At 37.0% G+C, this 23,025-nt stretch overlaps 1 protein-coding gene across 1 annotated transcript in view; it reads right to left on the bottom strand.

The window, feature by feature from the left end:
- Positions 1–5,607: 5,607 nt before the first annotated feature.
- ALKAL1 (ALK and LTK ligand 1) overlaps positions 5,608–23,025 on the bottom strand; it is a 36,798-nt gene continuing 19,380 nt past the window's right edge. The window contains exons 2-5 of the mRNA XM_042798152.1: positions 15,601–15,654; positions 11,655–11,735; positions 9,221–9,297; positions 5,608–6,255 (exon numbers count right to left, since the gene is read on the bottom strand). Coding sequence (XP_042654086.1) covers positions 9,233–9,297; positions 11,655–11,735; positions 15,601–15,654 — 200 coding nt within the window. The 3' untranslated portion in view covers positions 5,608–6,255; positions 9,221–9,232. The remainder of the gene's footprint in view (positions 6,256–9,220; positions 9,298–11,654; positions 11,736–15,600; positions 15,655–23,025) is intronic.

Genomic DNA, 23,025 nt, shown 5'->3' with positions numbered 1-23,025 from the left:
AGACAGCTAGCAGATTAAAAAAAAAAAAATATCCCTGAAATAATCTGTCTCATTTTTAAATTAAAGTTTTATAAAAAAGATATTGCTCATTTTGCTGCTAAAGCACAGTTTGGATGGAAATGATTAAGTATAGGAATGGGGACAGCTTACCATGACTGGAAACATTCTTGGCTGTGAAGTAATGGTGACGGATACAGAGAGAGAGATAGTTGTGTCTATCTCTGTATAACAGACATACAGAAGCTCTGAGATAAGGTTAACTTCCAGAAAATTTTTGTAGCTTTAGATCTGTGGTGATTATATACAACTGATAGAGTCACAAAATGGCAGTCAGCCCAGCTTTATGAGGTGCAGTAAAAATTCTGCCCCTACATTTGTCTGCTTCAGATCTTTTGTTTCCTTTGCATCATGACTGTTCAATAAAATGTTTCAATCCTCTAATCAAAAAAAAAAAAAAAATCCAAGTAAAATAAACTTTATTATTAGGCACCTCCATGGTAGAAAGTTCCACTGGACACATGTATCAGCTTGCTTATAAGTTTCCAGGGCCAGCTCTTGAGAACTTACAGCTTTAAATATTTAAACCCATAGGAACAGAAACTCTTAATCGTGTAACTAGCAGCTGATAATTTAAATGAAGAAAGATGAAACATGAAAAAAATAGAAACCCGGTAAAGCATAATGAAGATGTACATTCCTCTACTGGACCAGTTACTCTTTTTACAGTATGTGACATAAGGGACAGACATGAGAGCCTATGTTATCAGAGCCTATGTTGTTAGAGTGATATGGCAGAATTACTTGTGAGGAATATTTCAGTTTTATCCTTACCACAGTACATTACTTAGGTTTGTTCAGATACTATTAATTTCATAAGGGCCAAGCTGACCTCTTTAGTGATATCAATTAACACATCTTTGTATAACAAACAGAGTATGTCAGACTGTTTCAAAATCATTCACTCATGGATTTAAATAATTTAAACCAACTGATACTATATATTGTCCGGAAAAAGTACTTTTTTTATACATTGTCTGAATTCCTGCATTGCAACCTTTAGGATAAATATCTAGACATCCCAAATTGATTATTTTCCATCTTCTTTTTAAACCTTTTAAATAAGAATAGGCTACAAGGTTTTTTTTTTTTAAATCCTCTATCATTAGCATTTGCTGAGATGCTCAGGCTGAGCCCATCCCTTTCTAGCCAAAATCCTGCAGAACATCTGCAGCTTTCTGGGTGTCTTCATCTCCAAAAGGCAAAGATAGTAGGTAAAAAGACTGAAGAGCAGAACTGAATTGCAAACTGCTCCCTGCAGGGTATAAAGAGTGTGCTCTGGTTAGTTCCCACAATGGTCAGGGAAAGAACACCTGTGGCTCTACTTCTGCCCTTACACAAGTGTTTTTGTATGAGATCCATTTTATTGTCTCTTTACAGCTCAGCACAGTATTACTGCCTAAGCTGTGGTGCCGTAGCTCTCAGGAATCCGAATGGTCAGTGCCTGTGTCTCTTTTAGCACCTTGCTTCTCATCTTGTGCTCTATAGCTATCCCTCCTGCACATGCTATACATTAGTGCCATGCCATTTTCAGTAGCAGCTTTGATCTTCCCGTAGGAATTACCCATGCAAGTTATTTTCTCCAAACCAGTATTCACATTAAACCCCAACAATTCTTGATTTCCATAGGTCCTAAAGGATCAGAGGGACAGCTTCGCTTTCAGTGCATTGTTACTTTTGTTCTTGCACTGTCTCACTCCAGGTATCAGAAATGTTACCAAAGAGATCTTAGTACCAGTTCTAAAACATTCCCAGGGAATTAGACCTACAGTAAAGATACTGAGGTCCAGAACCCCTGACAGAGGGAATGCCATAGCACCAAGGCAGGTGGCACAAAGGAGCTCTATCAGCAACATAGGCAGACCTGGTCTATGTCCTGTTGAGTTCCCTACGCAGTCAGCTGCAAGCAAGTTGTCAGAGATTATCTTCATGCTCCAGTTTTTTAGACATTGGTACAGTCCTACCTGTGTACAGAATGAGGGTGAGTGTCAAATCTAGGGGCTTGGTTGGCAGGTCTATTAGTTTTGAAAATCTGGGTAGGCAAGCATCAGATTGTCTTATGTAACCAAAAGCATGATTGGAAGAAATCACTATTTTTGTCCCTATCCCTTCATCTGAGCAACCTGCAAAGGAACTATGAAGGGTAGGTTCACCCATATTTCTACCTAAGCCGTCAAAGTGCCATGCAGAATATGCATGAGTTATGTAGCTCTTCATACCTTCTAGGCAGAGCAGGAAAAACACTGTAAGGCAGGGGCATATTTAATGGGAGAATTAGGCTTCAAAAGGGAGAAGAAAGACTGTAGGTTGTTTTCTCTCTTAGTCCTCTCTTACAACCAGATGTAATATATACCCCTCTCTCGTGAAGCAAGATCAAAAATTAATCAATCGTAAATATTAGTGTTAATGATATGAAGTCAGTCTGGGTATCAAAGATGAAAGCTGACCTGTAAAAGGTTGCTAACAGACCTTAAGATACTGAACAACAGGACAATGATGAGAAAATTAAATTAATAAAGCAATACATATGAGAAAAGTCATATTACATACTTAGGCACATGTATAATGATGGGATTTGAGCCAAAATTTTCTACCAAAGGGTGAGATCTGGAAGTGAAATGTTTCTGTGAAAACGTAATTCATTGCTCACCAGTAGCCAAAGTGAATGTCACTAGGAAAGGAATATCAGTTACATAAATTGAAAATATTTAACATATGTACTATTTAAACAATGTGTTCTAAGGGAGGTAAATGAGATAAAAGGAGTTAATTTTGCAGAAAACAGAAGACTGCTACAAAATGTGCTTCATAACCAAGAGTGTATAACCATCAAGGAACATTTCAAATAAGATACCAGTTTTGTTTGTAGTAGCTGAGGTAGCAACCATTTCTTGAACTTGTTGCTTCAAACACAAAATGCAAAAATCACCATATTTAGTGTAAAAATTGACAAAAATTTCAATGACAGGACTATTCCTTTACCAGAAATGTCATTAATAAGAGAGCACAGAAATTTTATGATGCTGTAAGTAAGAAAATAAATCGGATACTAAAGCAAAGGGCAGAATTATGGCACTTCCACGGAATTATGGAGTGATACGTACAAATGAGCACCAAAGCTAAATTAATTACACCCATTAAATTAAGTCATGTAATTGCATTAATAACACTTTACATGGATGGTAAAGTGATGAAGATATGGTTGAAAATAATACACATCCATGGGTCAAAAAGCAAAACACATGTTATCAAATGGTATAAACTTGTCTGTCAAAGTATTATTTACTTACAGTGAAGCTTCCATGTTTTTGAACACTGTTTTTCCTCTGAAGTCATGTCCTGGTTCGGGCTGGACTAGAGTTCCTGTGCGTTTTAGTAGCGGGAGGAGTGCTGCAGCACCCTGAGACCCCAGGGGCTCCCCAGGTCCCAGTGCCCTCACCTGTGTGCGGGGGCGGGGGGAGCACAGCTGGAGGGCTGGGCCCGGATTGGCCGATATCCCATGTCACGTGACACTGTGCTCACTATATAAAGGCAGGAGAGGGCCAAGAGAGGCTGCCACTTCTGGGAGTGTGGCTGTGGGGCCGTTGTGTTTGGGATCACCAGCTGGGAGCAGGCAGGTGTTGGTCAGCGGGGGGTGAGCAGCTGTATTGTACATTACTTGTTGATACTGCTGTCAGTGTATTATTCTGTTACTATTATTAAACTGGTTTTATCTCAACCCGCGAGTCTCCCTTTTCCCCTCCGATTCCCTCCCCATTCCCAAGTGGGGGGAGGGTGGGTGAGCCACTGGGTGGCATTTGGCTGCTGAGTAGGTTCAAACCACAACAAGTCATCTCTTTTCTGTCCTCATAAATCTTGACCTGGTGGACTTTTAATAATGATAGCTTATATCTGATTTTTTTGAGCACCTGTCTGTGAGCTGGTGCTAAAGCTTTTGTATTCATGGGGACAACGAGGAGGTTATATCCAATACTGGATGGTAAGCTCAGCTGTTGGTTAATGAAGGAAGGAAAAAAGTGAAACGTGGGCCAGCAGCAAATGTTGGCATAGGGAGCTCAGTCCCGTACTCCAGTGAAATAAGTGCTGCCTACTCTCGCTGCTTTTATTTGAGTCCCAAAATTATATTAAATAACCCAAATTAGGCTTTCACATTGGAATTCAGATATCACAAAAGGTCACTGTTATAAGAAACACTTTTTCTGCTTCTCCTTTTATATTTTTTCAGTCTGTTGAGGAGAGGAAGAAGAGTCTTTTTAAAAAATTTAAAAGAAAACAAATCAGAGTGGAAATACAAAAGTAGGACTAAAGGCAGACATTTTCCTTGGAGCCTCTGATCTTTATTCTGGGCCTCATCCCTTCTCCTCTAACTGAAATATTTTGGCCAAAAATCCTTCAGTGAAGTATGTTACTCACAAAGAAACAAGGCTGTCTATCTCGCTGTTCAGCCACTAGGATTTCCCATATGCTACTGTATCTTCAGTAGGAAAGTATGCCTCCAGGGTGGCTTAGATGGAGGCTTGAGAACTTTGGTCTTACCAAACGAACACAATGGCAAACGTTTGAAAAACACCTATGTGCAAAGCATAAATACAAACAGCACAGGACGACCTTCCAGCCAGGCAGTAACTACTTCAACAGCTAGGACGAAGGCACTGGTTAGAAACAGCTGCTGTAATGTATCGTTTCCCAGACAGAACATGACAGTAGCTGCACAAGCTGTGGGCTGGACTGCCTGGTGCATCACAGGAGATGGCAGAGCTTTGGTGCTGAAACACACTCAGCAATGTAGAAAGAAGAAAGAAAACCCCTTTGGATAATAAGGCAGCTGTTTGCTATTGACAGGGAATCCCGGGGCAGAGCTTCCCTTGCTCTTCTGCAGAGGGAAAAGTGCTGGCCATAGAAGTTAAGGGGCTCGTGAAGCCCACACTGAGGGAAAGGCTAGAGACAACATCTAATCTGAGGGGATTAGCTTGAATAGCCAGTTAGTGAACAGAATTGTGATTTGGGCACAGTAATCAATGTGCATTGTCAATTACCCTGGGTCTGACCATAAAAACCTCACTTCCTACGGCGTTCTTTGTAAAGCAGTCATATAAGCTTGCAATAAAAGAGCTGAGACAGATGGGTAACAAATGCTATCATCACAATTTGTTTTTAAATAAGATGCAGCAATTGTGCTTTGGATTCTTCCCAAAGAGTTAAGTTTGATCTGTCACCAGCCAAATTAATTCATTATACCTCTTGGTTTTATGATATTATATTTTAAAGTATTTTCTCTTCTACTGGGATATTTTATTACTCTCTCTGCATCTTCACAGAAGGCTTCTGTTGTTCACAGTGGGTGCGTGATGCATCTTTCTATGTACCTCATTCACTTGAAGAAAAAATATCTGAATAAAATTTACCATTTGAGAGTGAAATGATGTAAAATACTAAACTCACAAGTTTGTCAGTGTAAAAATATTTCAAGTTTACCAGAAAAAATAAATATTTATATTAAGTAATGTCTTAAATTTAAATAACCCCTCCTGAAAAATAGTTTATTTTTATGTTCTTTATTCCACCAAAACTGCATTGCAGTTTTCCAGTCTTTATATTTACATTATTTGCAACTCTTTCCATAAGTGCCAGTACAAATGTAACTGATGAAAATCCAGAATAGTCATACAAATGTTCCTGAAAGCAAGGTGCATTTCTGAGCAAATTGGTTTTGATGCGCAATAATATATATGTATATATTAACAAAGCTTCATAATATAAAATATCTTCCATGGCAAGTAAAACTTCCCCACTTAGAGCTTATTCAGATTTCAGTTACATAGACTTCTGCATTTCAAGTTAGTGCAAATAATGACAGTAAGAGCCTGAGCAGAATGATGTAAATACAATGGAACAAGAGAAACAGCAAAATTTTACCAACTCCCTGCATACAGTTATAACATTTAATCAGTATATCATTAGTATTCTTTATATACAATGTATTTAAATAATTGGCTTGTCTGAACTATAGGCAACAAATTTACAAATTAAAATAAAATAATGTTTCACACAAATATGGAATGTCCAACAAATATATGAAAATAAAATGCATCTAGTAACAAAACGTTGTAAATCAAAAAGGTAAAAGATGTCTTCTCTGTCTTGGAAGATTTCAAGGCACTTTCTTGGCAAATCAGAATTCTCTCCTTAGTAGAAAGTCTGCAAGAGAAAAGAACATGCCATTTTATAACTACTTCCAAAACACACAGGCAGACCACTTGGTATAATTCTGTTTATAAATCACACTTTCCCGTGGCTTGCATAAATCTTAACTCCAGAATGCCAGTGGGCCTTGCCCTCCCGTGACCACTAATAAGTTTTGCCGTGGCAAGTCCTCAGCGTTGATGCTAAAAGGTTTAACCGTCAGTGGTCTGTGCTGCTGCGTCTTACGAGGCAATTGCCCGCGCACAGAATCACATGCATTTCTAGGGGCGGGGCTTCAGCAACCGCGTTACTTCCTTTTGCAAGGATGGGAATCAGAAAAAAAAAAAAAAAAAAAAAAAAAAAAAACCAAACCAAAACAAACCAAACCGAACAAAACAGACACAAAAGAAAAACAAACAAAAAACAAAACAAAAAAAAAAAAAAAAACACCAAAAAAAAAAAAAAAAAACAACTCTGGAGGCGTCACCAACAAGCCTCCGCGGGGAGCGCGCTGTCCATGGTCCTGCAGCAGCCGCTCCCGCTCCCGCCTGCGCGGCCCGCTTCCGCGGGAAGATGGGCTTTTCCCTGGCAAAACTTCATCTGCAACAGGAAAAAACTACCTCTCCTGTTTTCGTACCCGGACACTTACAGGAGAGGGAGGCACATATGCGCATAACAGCACTGCAGTTCTTTTTTTATGAGGAAAATGCAGCCTATTTTAGTGCATGCAGGAACAACGCTTAAAAATAGTTGTCAGTCCTTCAGGTGGGAGAGCCTCCTTCTTCAAGGCAACCAAGAATCTCCAAGACTCTCTCAGATGTTAAAGCAAAGGCAAATTCCCTTACAGTAAACAGGAACTATGACCCTGTCTTCTCTAAGCTAGTGCGAGTGTGGTGAGGAAACAGATCCTGCGTGCCAAAAGATGTAGCAGACGCAATCACGGAATCATGCTAGAAATGTGGTGTTATTGGGGGATGAACATATACAACGCCTGTGCTGCCCATTCTGTTTGGAGGGAAGAGACAGCCACTCCTGCCACTCTTCATCCTGCTCAGGAAAATGTTTCCATTCCAAAAAGGTATTGGATATGAGCAAACATGAAGAGCTGAGCCTGTCTTACCTCTCGTGGAAACTAGTCACTTTATCTACTTGGTGAAGAAATAGGGTAAGGGAGCACAGAGGCATCTGGGAAACACTCAGATCATAGCTCTACTTTTTTTCTATTGTTTTCTCTATTTTTAACAAAGTAGAGAGAAAGCCTAGATAAAACTATGTGAACATAGCGCATATGAGCTGCTAACATTGCTTACCATTCAAACACTCCCTTCCCCTCATGTCATCTCTTTGAGTGTATTTTTGGCAGGCAAATTAGAACACCTGGATTTGCAAACCATAGCAACTTTTGATCCTTTGTATTTTAAAGATGGAAATAGGATGAGATGGATGCTTCTGTACTGTGGATATGGAGGCAGATCTTTGACTCATCCTCTTGAAAGAAAAGGGAAAAAGTATTGGAACACCCAGAAATCTTTCTGGAAGACCTGAGCCATGAACCCAGAGGTGTAAAGCGGTACATATTAGGAAAAAAATACATATTAATAGGTGATAGTGCAGAAAATTAGAGTGCTGGGATGTTTTAGAAAGCTGAGATTTGAAAGAGAACACTAACAAACAAACAGGAAGTTAGGCACCTCAAAAATCTTTATTTTAAGTAAAAAAAAAAAAAAAAAAAAAAAACAAACAAACAAAAACAAAACAAAACAAAAAAAAATCAGAAAAGGATTCCTGCCCTTAGTCATGAAAATTAGATCCTGCCAAAGTAATAAGATCCCTACTCAGTTTCTCATTCAGTGCCCCCCACATATTCAAAACCATCTGCGAGACCTGGAAGAGAAGAGGCCAAACAGACTGAAAATAGTTAAGAAAAGAAAATAAGAGAAAGAAATGATATAATTTCTTCTCAGCACTGAAATATCGCCATATTCTTCAAAGCATTTTCTCACAGCCACCAAAATTAATCCCACCTCCACTTGGAAATCAAATCTGCTAACACTGACTCATATCCTACTCTTCCTTTCTTATTCTTGATTAGTATGAATTGAAGCCCTGGTGCAGGAAGAAGTGACACACACAACTCCCCCAAACTTCAAGCTTGCAGTATTTGTCAGGAGGAGCTGGTGAAAGGAAACCATCTTTGAAGAAATTTAAATAAATAAATTTCATTCATTTTATATATTTTATTGGTCAATAATAACCAGTGCAGTTTTTCAAATTACTGTTGGAAATGTAACCATTTAATTGATATTCAAACAACTGGAGAAAACAGCTCACTTGAAGATATTCCTTTTATCAGTGACAATGCCGTTTAATTGCCAATGCTATTTAATTAACACATTTAACATGTTCTTCATAAACAAGAATGGACTGGTTCCTCCCACAGCCTGTTTACTTGAAGCCTTTAGCTTTGTCACATCTTTATCTTGTTTGCTTCCATCACCATGAAGTTGTCTTAACTTTACAGAAATTCTCAGGAGACAATCTGGGAATGAAAAGTGGTCCCACAGATGAATAAAGTGATAGGATATCTATGAAGATTGCATTGGCAGACCTGAGACCAAGACGTTCTGCTTCTTCCATGGATTAACAACAAAGCCCTCTTCTGAAAGGCCTGAAATAAATGTGTTGATGAAGTTCTCGTGCATTTTTCTTTCACCAACTAGATTCCTCCTTAAAATTTTGAACAGTAAGAGGTCAGCCAGTGCATAATTATGGACTGTGGTGCCACAAGTGACTTGTAGGAAATGATAGTGGGGCCTGTCAGAGGTATCTGTACTTCTGTATGATTTCCATGAGGAATCAGTCAGTCCTTACAGTAGTGCCAGAGCTGCATGTTGATGAACTGATAACAAAGTATAAGTATGATGTAAATCACTAGACCATTTCAACAAGTAAGAAAATGAGTGGGAAAAATTATACTTACATAGCAAACATCCTAGGACTGTGTACACAAAGGGCTCATTGCTAATCTCGTTAGCAACCTTGCACACCTTTTGTAATCTATAAAACAAAATTACCCACATCAGTAATGAATCTCAGTTGCCAGATACCCTCAAAAAAACTGCATAAAATTAAATTTAGAAATTGTACTAGAATTTCAGACACTCTACACAGTGAAACCATTCGCTGATGGAAATTCATGAAATTTGTGTGTGAGATGCAAACTTATACTGTATCTTATCCTAGCCATGGTTCTAGAGGAAATGTGAGTGAAGGTAGCAATTAATTTTCTACCAGGTAGTTTCCTCCTAAGACTTGCAAGACCAGGTTCAACTCTCAACTTTACTTGAAGGAATTTAACTCATTAACTGGGAGGCTATTCTAACCAGAAGACTATAGGTTAGCTTGAAGTCAAGCTCTTTCAAACATTTTATTGTTCCACTTAGCATTAACATTGATGGAAATCTGTATTTTCCATGTCTAAGTACATCTCCTTATCATCAGGCTAGAGATACTAGTGTCCTACTTGCTATCTCTCTCGCTGGTGTCCTTGGTTCAAATAACTACTCGGCCAAGTGGCTTCTGAACCACTGCTGTCCTTTTTGATGGAAAGATCTAACTATTTGGTTACAAGAAATACTTAGGTGCAATAGGTGCAATTTTCTTCTCTTGATTGGCAAGTATTTTAGTAAAACTTAATAGAAATTGTGCCAAACAGCAAGGGACTGAATGCTAACCTGGGTTCAATTCTTCAGGAAATGCTTGTACAGAATATAACTATGTCATCAGGAGAGGAAGCAACTCATCTTCAAACATCCTATGGTGGCTAAGGTGTCCTTGAAAGAAAATATTAAATGCCTCTAAAGAGATAGAAAAAGATCCTGGCTATGATCAGCCTTCATAGTTATTCTAAACCCTGACTGCTGGATAAGGTGGAGACAGTTCTGAGGATTTAGCTCTCCTTTTTAGATTGACAGTACATTTCAGGTTGAATGAAACTCATTGTCTGCTTTGGGTTTGGCTTATGTAAAGGGGGGGAAAAAAAAAACCTGCTTTGGTTTTAATTGCATTTTTTATTTTACATTTTGTTTTGATAGTTGAACTTAAAAGTCAGTTCTTCACACAGTCCTAACCACAATCTTGTTTTTAAATTCAGAGAAAAGCTATTTAATTAGAAGAGAAATATTATGACTGTGTTTCTTCACAAATAAAATGAAGCACTCAGGCAATACAGGGGAGTCCAAATAATGTTCATGTTGTCTGGATCCATGTATCAAGGTATGAAATATTCAACATGCATGGTATTTTTGTTATGCAGCATGTAATAGATATATGACTAGCCTTCTTATATGCCTACTTACAAATCTCTATGCGTATCTTTTGAGGATTAGCCATGGATTTCTACATTCCAACTTCTGATCAGTGTAAGGCCGGATGGAGACAAGGGCTGCTCCAGCCCCTTTCAGAAGCCAGGTCCTCCGAGGTGCTGAACTTTGGTGAGAGAGCATCTCAGCTACTCACAAAAAATGCTTACCATCTTTCTAAGTGATGCAGACAAGAAGTCTCATTATTTTTTCATGTTAAATCCAGAAAACTTTCCAAAGCACCTTGGTCCATAGTCTGTGCTTACACATCACTAATGAGATTCAACTTTTCTAATTAAATCGTATGGCTTCTTTTCTACTCACTTTGATTGTCCATTGCACTGGAGAAAGCTGAAATACCTTCTTTTTAAGTAAATTCCATTTTGTTCGGGTTTGTTTATTTGTTTGTTTGTTTTGCTTGCTTGTTTTATCCATTTAACAACATCTCGAGACAATTTATTTTTCAATTTCTTTGACAAAATTATATTCAGGCTGTGTTAAAGTGATACTTCTGTCAATCTCATACTGGAATATTGTTTGATAAGAACCACATGTATCAATAATAGAAATTATTAATTAATCGATTTTATGTTCTTTAACAATGGGAATATAACAGAAAACTAATTCCAAACTGAAATATACTAAAAACTAAGATATAATCATACCATTGAGTGTTAAGAGAATGTAGAATATAGTTCAGATTTTATCTTATCGCACAAGTTAATAAATAGAGGTAAAAGGAGCATGAAGGAGAACATGGCTTCATATCTGCCCTCTTCAAAGGGATGCCCAACTGGTTTTTCAGAATGTAGTTTTCATTTCATTTATGTTAGTCTCACTTCGAAGGAACTCCATTATATGCAGCTGACTGCAAGTGCATTAATAGAAAACCTTTGTATATTAGAAGATCTTGGGTATATTTTGTAGTATAGTGCTAGAGTAAAGAGTAACAGTTACAAAAGGACCAGAGCATCAAACACTTATTAGGAAAGGTAAGTTGCTTTTAAACAAGTATCACAGCTAGCATTATAAGGTACTTTAATTACTACTTACAGGCTGGTGTTGAGCAGTCTCTTGTGTTGTGATACAGTCGATGGAAGTGCTTGCTACACTCTGATGAAAATGTGACTGGCCCTGTTTGAAAGTCAGCAGGAGTTAACCACAAGCTTTCAGTGTCACTGCTTTGCAGCTTAAATGAATGATATAAACACATAGAATTAATTTCCATGTGTTTTGACAAATTAAAATTTAATTTTTTACTACACCTTAAACAATTATGATGCAACACAAGTATAACAATGCTACTGAAATAACAGAAAGAAATATTCATGCTATGCTATTATGCTCATGACCTGAATAACAGAAAAATGGCCTTTGAAAACAAAGGACTGGCTTAGCCTTGAAATTTCAGTAATTCAAAATTAACAGTAAAATTTCTTATACAGTGAAAAATAGAATGATATAACTACAACAGAATTTCCTTTGCTCACTAGTAAATATTCTAATGTAGAAGGAGTAATGTAGATGGAATGTAGATATTATTTCTAAAGATAAATACAAGCAACATTTTAAGCAAATATGAGTTTCTCAGCCCTAGAAAGATGAAGTAGCTTTGTGTATTAATGATTTTAATTTGCACTTTATGAAGTTCTTAATATACAATGTGGGTGTTGAGGAAAAAAAAAAAAAAAAAAACAGGAAAAAAGAAAACAAAAACAAACAGCTGAATAGCACCTAGGAACCTGGTCTCCTGTTAAAGTAGTCCTAGCAAGAAAGGGTGCAGATGGCAGTATGTGTTTGGGTGAGGCAACTCCCTGTGTACCCAGGGAGCAGTGTTCTGTGTCTCTGCTCTTCCAGCCTGGGCTCTCTTCTCTGGATATCAGTGTCATCTGCCCACATTAATATTTTATAAGAATATATAGCTACTGGTCTCCAAAACATGACTCAAAGGTATAAAGTTGCCAAAGAACCCTTCCATGATTGCTGATGGCCTGGGGAAGGTATTACTGATGGCATCTGAGTTGAAAAGCAGAGCAAAAATGTAGTATTTGCATCATGTAACCTGCTTCGCAATACTACCACTGACAGGTGGGGATGAGTTTCCTGTGATTTGAACAGAAAATACTGACATAAATTGACACTAACTGAACAAGACTAAATTTAACTTGCATCCTCAAAATTCAGCACCAATAGGAACTCTGAATAGGAATAGCTTGTTTCAGGCAGTGCTACAAAAGCATCGATATGAAGCATGCTGCTTTGACTAACTTTCTTGTCAGAGGAAGATAGTAAGCATTTCTGGGCAGAAAATATTTGTTCCACAACTTGAAAGGTGGTTTATCAGCCTGGTAAAACATACCAAGCCAATTCTGTCTGGATAGTAGATCCAAACTACCATAAACTTGAGAGAATATTCTTCTCTGTGACAGTGAATACACTTGAATATTAGATATATTTTACACTAATTTGTAGATTTCATGAGATTTTTCAGCCACAAATAAGCTTTTCAATAAACTGACAGAGCAGTCTTTGCAACTTTGGACTGGAAGATTGTTGCCATGGTTTACCTGAGTAATTAGGCTCAAGAGAAAGTATGTAGGTTGAAATTATCCAGGATATATCGAGATAGAATCAGCTTTTGTCACTAAATAAATTCTGTGTCCCTTCAGATAATATATGGTTTTCTAGCTCTCTTCGTTGCCATCAAAAATAGGCTGTTAATTTTATTTGTGCCTTACAGAGCACTCTGTCAGCTGGCTTTTCAAGCTGAATTGATAGATAGCTTCATGACTCAGAAGATTATTTATGATTTTTCCTATAGTCGAGGACTGTTACACGTGGTTCTTATTTGGCTTTAAAATGTGTCTACTGTTCTTGGCATATTAGAAGTGTACAATAATTTTCTTAACCCCGAAACTGTAAAGATAATGTTGATTTTCCCCTCTCTCCTCTTTTTTACAACCTCATTAGTTTAGAATATTCTAACTGTTGAACTAGTAAAGACTAAATCTGAACAGTTTACTTAATTAAGATTGCTAGAAAAAGAATTATGATTTGAACAGAATCAATAAAAACAAAGTTAGGCTGTATTTTAAGAAAATGTCTGCAGATTACATGACCTAATAAAACTGTGGGGAAACGAGAAAAAAAAAAAAACGGGGGGCATAAAAACACATCGCTGAAGATCCTAGCATAATTTAAAAAAAAAAAAAATGTAAGCAGAAATTCTGAGCCAACAAAGAAATAAACTTCAATAATTTTGGAATGAACTTGCTTTCTTTATCCATTCCATCTAATGTTAGTCAAATAATTTCAGCAATTTTGATGGCAACTACTAATGCAGAAAAGGAGTATTAATTTAAATAATGGTTCCAGAAACAGGCCTTCAAGTACTTTCTGCTCTTTTTCTTGTCTATGACTTAGTATTCTCAGAATACCTTCTGTGAAACTCATGGTTGTTTTTCACTGTTGTTTTGGAGTAATGAAACTTGTTCTGTATTCACTATTTAGCTACCCCAGATTCTTAGGTTGAGCTTTTTATGGTAGCTGACGAGTTTCCAAAGTTAGAGATGAAAAGGAAATGGAGTAAGTATCAACATAAGTAAATCTTTCTGTCTGTCCTCCCCAGGAGAGCAATTTTCAGTATTCCTATGCTACATAGGACAACATAGTTGGAATCTATATGTTCTTTTAATTTCTTTTTCATATGGACTGAAAATGGTACGGTGCATCATTACTCTTGTTTGGTGTAAGAGTGAAGGGCCAGCTGGGTGTGCCACATTCCCTGTCAATGCTGTTCAGCTGCAGTTAGCGGTTGGCAGGCAGATCCTTAAAGTTGTGCTTATCCTAAAGGTTTGAGGACACCTCCCTCATGCAAAAGAGACAACAAATCATCTTCCTTCTTGCCAAGGACTGTCTGAAATTTCCAGCAAAGAGGAAATGTACAATTATTTCCAATTCTCTTTCTCGTGCTCCAACCACCAACTATTTCTCTAGGTTTTAGTTTCACTAATCCCAATAATGTTGAAAATCACCAAAAGATTTGCAGTGTCATACTCTGAGACCTTCACTTTTCTGAATTACAGAACATTTGGAACTGGAGAGCAAAGAATCAGTGTAAGCATCTCGCTGTTGGCAAGTCTTTTTGCTTATATTCAGAGTTTACAGTATTCTCCCAGCTGTTACAAAATACAGTCCCAAAGGTAAATTCATTATACAACTCCATCTCAGTTTTCAAGTGCAAGTACTTGACTGTAGTCATGTTAAACTTTCATATTTGAAATAGAAAATTATTTTCCTGATGCATTTACACTGTTTAATCCTTCCTTTTTCTATTTGCCTTGTTAAAATAAGCATCCACACATATACATCATGAGATGGAAACAAATGTGTTTCCCTATTATAGTGAAAATTTACATGGCCACAAAGGTCTGCTTCTGAAAGATATATGAAGTCTCACAAGAATTCTTAAAATTAGTGAACTTGAAAATAGATATGATAGAACTGACAAAAATTATGTAAAAATATATCTATACTTAAAATCAAAAATGTACTGAGTTCTCTCATTAAAATATTACTTGCCAGAGACAGCAGATAGGTGCTCACACATATTACACTTGTAACACCATACTGCAAGTTGTTTGCACGTAGATATACAATGCAGGACCTATAGCATACAGACATGTATACATTCAGTACCTACAACTACTAAGCTTGTAGTATAGCTGCAAAACAAGCAACAATATGAAATAGTAGTTTTTAAATCATGAATGTTATAACTTACCGTGTTTTAAAAGTTATTTTAGGCTAGATTATTCAAAGAGAGACTCAAACTTAAAAGTAATTAGAGCTCTATAAAAACTTCAAATCCTAAACAATGCATATTTAACTTCACAAATGTTAACCTTGGTGCAGAACCTCAAAAAAGCTGATGGAGTGACTCTCGTGGCTACTTAGAATATGCATATGGAGGTAAGTTAAGAGCAAGCAGCTGCCTTACCTGTAAAATGTTTTATGAATTTGTCTTTTAGACTGGAATCTCTTGGAAAAATTTCTGAGGAGAAAAAAAAAAAAAAAAAAGTATGTAATACAGGAATTACAGTAAAAGCTCTGAAACCATAATATGCCAAGATGTCTGCTGTAAAGAGATCCAATAGCTTCCCAAATTACCTATGAAATTAATTTTCATAGTTTTATGTGTGCGTGTATAAACAATGTGAAATGTTTCAAGTAATTCACAGATGGTCATCCTACAACTTGGGTGCCCAAAGAGAAAAATCTCCTTCAGATCATCTACGATAGATAGGGGCCATGCATATTTTCATTGCACTATTAGTCAAAAAGTAGTACTCCTCTCCTGTGAAAATTGCTGTGGGTTTTGAAATATTCCCTTTCAATATATGGTATTTTTTCCAAAAAGTATAAGAGAAAATACAAGTCTCAGAACAGCCAAAGGAATCGGGCAGAACAGAAATTGAAGCTAATGCAAAAACTCATTTATTTTTTTTTTTCTTTTCAACAGGATGCTGCCTGTGGCCTACAGCAGAAACTTTTGATGCAAGTAAACATTATCAGAACTAGTACACTTCCCCTCAATCTGAAAATTTTTCCACTGAAAAGCTATATTAAGAAAATCCTGAGTAACTGCAGTTATTATTGCAGACAGTGACTATATAACAGTTGCGACACTAATGTCATTTTAAATCTTTGTATTCTACTTTTCAATTCCCCATCTGAATTGACACTTAGCTCAGAATAAAGCAAGTTTTCTTTCGTGCTATAGGAAGATGTTGGTTATCTGCCAAAATAAATTCTTACCACTGGCTTTAGGTAGTTTCTCAGAGGTCACATGAGTGTATTTTTAGGCTAGAATTTTAAGCTAAAATGCCCAAGTCTTACTGCAACTCAGCAAGGTTAGGAGACCTAATTTACTTACGATTCCTCAAAAATCTCATTTTTAACCTGTTTCCTTATTGCAAATGAAATACCACCCCTTCTCCATTAAACTTAGAATTTTACTGTCATGAAAGGTCCAGTAGTTTAAAATGACACAGAATTAAGCATATGAAAAGCCAAAACAGTGAAGCAATTTGTGTGAGTTTTGAATGAGGTGCCTTAAGTGGACCAGTACTGACGAATAACCAAAGCCTGGTGAAGGCTGGGTTAGGAACAGGCCATTCTTGTTCTGACAGTGAACATTTAGACCCAGGTCCTTTTGAAGTCTATAGAATTTGCTATGGGAACAGTGGCTGCCTTTTGCCCCATAGAATTCTTTAGGCAAAGTCTGTAGTACAGTCTAACAGCCAAAACCCCACCCTTAAACTCACAGAAGGTAAAACGGGGTAACGGATTTGATGCTTGGGCAAGGAGCTTGGCATTTAAGCACAAAATCGCAGCCGTAGCTGTGTTGGTAAGCTTGAGAGGGAATGCTGCAGGGTCTGCTTCCCACGAGCAACCCACATCAGCCCAAGGCTCACACCAGCCCGGCTACGCCTGTCCCAGTAGGGAAAACTAGGTCAGTCGTGTGTTGGAAAGCTGCTGAATGATATTTATTGACTGCGTGCCTGCTCCTCCCCTGCTGTGGCTGCCATCCCTCCAGGCAGCAATCAGCTTTTCAACATGTGCCCACGGTTCAGTTTTCTTCAAGTGTTCGTTTTCTTAATAGTACAGTGCATTTGGTAAAACACAATCAGTGAGCCCCTGGCCCTCCACAAAGACAACCTTAGCTCCTTTGTATAAAAATCACGGGCAGCACAGGTTACTAGAACACTTCTGTCCGCTGGCTCTAATGGCAGGGGCAACTCCGCCTGAACTATGAATTGCCCAACACAGGCAATTTTTTTTCATCTTCCAGCAACATAGCCAAGCCCTCTTATCTGTACACAACTGTGAGGCTGAGGTCCCAAAGGACTTAGTATCTCAATCAAATTAATGAACATCTTTTTTGAATAGAATATATATCGCTGAGTCCTGACCAGATCACACTGCAGCCAGAAGCTGAATCTCCAGTCCATACAGCATGCTTTTATAAAGCAGTGAAAAATCATTACAACAAAACATCGATGATAGTTTTTTCTGGCTTCTAACAAGTTCTTAGTTATTCCAGTCATATTTCATGTGGTATCTATTACCTATTAAGTCTCCCAATGCAAGTTAAATTCCTTTGACATTAATTTCACAAAGGAAAAACAGAAACATGAATATAATAAGACAGATTGACAAAGCATTACTAAAATCAAAACACTTGAAAGTCACACTGGGCATAAACACAAAAGAAATAAGAAAATGAAAAACTAAAATGTTTTAAGTGTGAAACCCATATGAACAGGAAATGTTGAGTGGAGGGAGTTTATTCAATTCATTCTTGCCTCAAGACCATGTTACACAAACTAGTAAAATACAGACAGGATATATCCCATGGAATATAGTAACTGCTTGTTTGTAATCAGCTGGGAGAATATTCAGACTGTGGTATTCTTGTACCCAGGTTTACAAAATCTGCACTGCTCACCAACAAGAGTACATCTGAGTTAAAAGGCACTTGTGCTATTGATCCTGGGTTTGTCTTCAGTATAATCTCAGTTTATAATTGCAAATAATCTTAGTTCAAGGATTTCTTTCTTATTTATATTAGGACCTCTGTGTGTGCCCTTAGATAATTACCCATCTGGAGTAAACTGCTGCCCATTCTACACCCCTTCCACAGACAGCAATGGCCATGGACAACTCCTAAATGGTGCTAGGACAGATTTGCTACTGGATCATCTGTCTAAAATACTAAGAATTTTTATGGAGAAAATCTAGGGACCAGACAAATTTAGCAAATTTAGAGGGTTTTCCAGCTCCAGTTCACAGGCAGAATAGTTAAGTTTATACTGTGAATTTGGTTCTAAACCATCCATACTATTAACGTTCTCAAGATGTGACACTTCACAGAAGGTCTCATGGCTTCAGGTAAAAGGTGACTGGATCTGCCTGAATTTTATCCCATGCTGGGATAAACAGGATGATGGGGAGCACTAGCTGAGCTAAGAAGCAGTGAGCAACAGCTGCTTCAGCTCCCCACTGTTTCGTTTTGTTGTAAACTTTCCAAAGTTGATTTAAATCACTGTTGTTAAGCTAATTCCCTAGAAAATTATTCTGTGCACTTTTCAGTTGTTATTCAGCACCTGGTAGCTGACATGAATGTTTAATTTTTGACTAATTTGGACACGATTACAGAGAGGTAAAAGACTAAATAAGCCACAGCCCTGGGCTCAGGCATATGTTTAACCTGCAATGTAAGACACAGTCTCTTCACCTTGGATCAGGCTTCTCACCCTTCTGTGCCTTTGGACTTTGTGTGTTGTCTGTTCAGACTGCAAACCTATGACAGCAGGTGCTGATTTTTACCGTGTGTTTGCACTGTCTCCAGCACCATGTCACCATAATTGTGCCTGGAAAATTCATGTCCTGCTGTAGTATAAATAACAAGAAGAACCGTGCCCACAGCACTGAAATAAGACAAATCCACACAACAGTTTGTTGGCTTGAAGCATGAAAACTCCACATCCTCAGGTGATACCGCCTTGGCAGAGAAAATCAAGATCTCAAGATTTATTTAGGCTCCCAACAGGCAGCCTTTGCTTATTTTTAGCTTATTGAGAGAAGTAGTGTAAAACAGACAGCAAAAATTACTCCAGATCTTGGCCTAGTCCAGGTCTACACCAGTGGAATCTACAACGTCTAGCTGCAGACTGTACTGTAGGCAAGTGCAGAAAACGTGAAGTAGCAGAGTTCAGGCTCTGCTTCATTGGCCAAGTTCTTTAACCTTTCTAGGTAAGGAAAAAAGTCTTCATCAAGAATCAGTCTTCTCTTTTTTTGCATGCATCTAAAAAAAACCCAATAAAATCCAAAGCAATTTTTCCTCAATTTCTAAAAAAAATAAGAAATAAAATCAACTCTTAAACCATTTATGGAAAACCTCCATAGCAGGTAAAAGTTTCAGGAAAATGTAAGCATATCCAATAGAACATAAAACCAGAAATTATATTAGTTATCACTATACCTTTGTCTGCCACCCAAATGATATTTGCCAGAATTACATGCAGATGTTGAAGTGCTCTCCACAACACACTTCAACTACAGTATTTAAAGCTTGGCATCTTTAGCCAGGTTTAATAACTACCTGTTTTCCAGAATATCCATTATAAATTCAGAATATCCATGGTTATTTTGTACAACATTCCTCACGGTTTCTTGGTTGTATGTTGTTCAAGAAGTTACTTAACACAGTTAGGCAGCTCAAATGATTATAATCTCATCAGAATTCTTTTACAAGATAATACTTAGTCCAAGATATAGTCAATAGCAATGGCAATATATTTTATTATATCATATAATGGTTACATGACTCTGATCTGTTTTTTATTCGTTCTGGTAAAGCCATTTTGAGTTAATGTAATAGTTTGTTCTTCAGAAAGGGCAGTGCTTTAGAATTACCCTTCTTTCTTTGCTTCTTACTCTTCTTTCCTACTTGTATTTTCTTTTACTTTATAATCCTTTTCAAGCCAAATTTATTTTAATACAAAACAATACATTTCAGAACATCTTGCACTGCCAACCTTATATTCAATTCTTCCTAGTCTAACATAGATTAATCTAGATTTTGCATAACCGTCACACATACAATCTTACAAAAAACTTAATTCTCACATATTTTGTTTAAAGTTATTTTATAACTATGGCATTTAGAAATCAAATGTTTTATCATGTATTTTCTCTGTCTGTAAAATGGCAGAAGAAAACTGTCAGTAGTGAGATGCTGATGATTTTTCTATTATAAACCCAGATGCAGGCTTCTAAAAATGTTTTGGCATGAAAATAGCATGTGATTATTTTATTATTTTTTTAAAGATAACTTCATGTTATGAACCTGCTTATAACAGAGTATGTGTTAATAAAGTTTTCATTAAAAGTGACATTTAGAAGGACAAGACTCCCCGAAACTTCAACTTAAACAAAGGCCGTATTGGTTCATAGTAGAGGAATAAATCTTGCAGTGTTGAAATATCATGCTTCTACAAATATTGGAACACTGTCAGCAAGACTGTCTCCAGTACTTATTAAAATAGACAAGTCCCATTTATTCAGATGGAGCCTTTCTTTACTAGAAATACCCTATAGTGACAAAAGATGGCAATCCTTGTCTACTGTGACAATACTACAAGGTGAAACACCAGTAGCAGTATGGTTCCATACATTCAGCAATGTCAAGATGGATTCAGTTTACAGAAAAATAAAATGTATGGCGATAAAAGTCATAGTAAAATCTTTCAAAGGTAAGTTTAAAAATAAATTGATAAGGTGTCAGAAGAACTTAGGCAACAAAGATGAAAATACACAGGATGAAGACAAAAATACCCAAGTAAGGCGATATACTAGAAACATGAGCGAATGGAATGAGATTGCTATGCCAGGATGAAAGTATCCTCAGCATGATTGCCTTAAAAATACATGAAAACTTTACAAAATCCGTGGTTTTTTTAAAAAAAAAAAAGCACACAAAAGATATTCAGAGACCTTAATGACACAAACCGTCCTTCCTTTGTATGCCTTTATTTACATTTGTAATGATTTCTACAAATCTACAAATTCTACAAATGTCTACAAATTTTAGGAAGAAACGTACAGCCTCAGTTTAAAAACAAATCAAAACATAAAACAAATAAACAAACAGAAAACAGAACAACAAAAAACAAAACCAAGTTTTGCTCAAAGTCAACAATTAAAATAGAAAACAGTGCAAAGACAAAGCATCCTAATGGGAAAAAAAAAAAAAATGTTAGCATTCATTTTAATAAGAGTATGGTGTGGTGTTGAATAAAGCATAGGTGTTTGTCTACAGTCTCATACATGAGAATCACACAGTAAAATACCCTGTGAATTAATGGACCATAAAGCATGCATCTAGAGTTCTGATCTAGGTATTCCTGCCAGATGTAGACAGAAATATGTGGTCACCACTGTGGGCAGCTGTCGTGGGGAGTCGATCCCAACCCCTGGGTTGGGCCACACCATGGTTTCACGGTGCTCGGGAGAACGGCTCCTAACACAGCCCTCAGTAGCAGATGACATTAAGCAGAGTTGAAACAATTAACATAGTTCTTCCTTCAGCACCCTAGCCATTTAAAAGGTCTTAATTTCCTACTTTAATTGTTATGCTTCGGCTGTGACCAGGTTACACAAAACTCTTACTTCTGGGCCCATGGCTGGACAAAGTTCTTACCTGAAAAACTGAGGATTTCCAGCAGCTTTGGCTATGCTGGAAACACTTTTTTTTTTTTTTCTTTTTATGCTGCTATTCCATTGTTAGTACTACTTTTTGTTCTGCAAACAATAGCCATATTAATATAGATTGAACTGTTCCTCTGGACCCTCATGTGGTGTCTGATACAGCAGAGAAACAGGGTATCCAGTTCTTTGTTGAAAATGTGTGACATTTGTATTCCCTACTCAGGGACCACCAATTGATTCTGGGATCAGTCCAAGAGTGTTCAAAATCCTTAGGACAAATTTGTGGTTATGTTACAACTCAGTTCACAGGCTGAGATATATTTAATGCATTTTCTATTGCAGTTTCCCATAGGGAGGCAAGAAAAAACACTGCTTTGTGCAACAGAGAGCAACTCCTTCCATCATTAACAATCATAAATCATTAAACATTTTCTATTATTTGTGTTAGAAATAACTGCCATATGAGAAAATATCTACTTAAATGATGTAATTTAATTCCCTTAGACTACTCATCTTTGGTTTCTACCACCTAAACTGTATTTCTGGTTTTGTTTTGTTCTTTTTCTTCCAGTTTTTCATAATTAAAAGCTTTTTAATAATTTCTAATTGTTTTAGTAATTTGTTTGCTTATACACACACACACACCCTGCTTTCCCCCAATAGATCTGCAATTCATTCCTTTAGACAAGGGAAAATATCTATTTTTGTGCACAGTATTCCGAGACGTCACTGTGTTACTACTTGTGTTAAGTAACACACACAGTTCCCACTTACTGAATACTTTTATTTTGAGACTTTGATGTGTACGTACTAAGTTCCATGGGGCATAAATGGAAAATGAGTCAATGCTCCAGACAGATGCATTCCTTTCTGTATGTAATACTGCTGTTTGAAATTCAAAACTTACCAGATTCTTCCAAGTATTGTGTAAAGAAGATTACAATAAAGTAACAATTTTTTTTTTTTGCATTTTCTATCACTGTCTGCACTAGCAGGTGAAACATTATCTGTTATCTTTATATTTTCTGAAAAAAAAAAAAAAAGCCTCAAATTCAGAGAGATGAGAATGTCTGCTCAAGAGAAAATCCTGAGTTAATCTACAACTGCATACCACTGCCATCTACTGAAGGTAGAATACGCTGAATATACT

Source organism: Tyto alba, unplaced genomic scaffold (genome assembly GCF_018691265.1).
Source record: "Tyto alba isolate M040663 unplaced genomic scaffold, T.alba_DEE_v4.0 Super-Scaffold_27, whole genome shotgun sequence".
Lineage (NCBI taxonomy): Eukaryota > Metazoa > Chordata > Aves > Strigiformes > Tytonidae > Tyto > Tyto alba.
The sequence above is the reverse complement of the archived record's forward strand: the minus strand, read 5'-3'. Positions and strand labels throughout refer to the sequence as shown.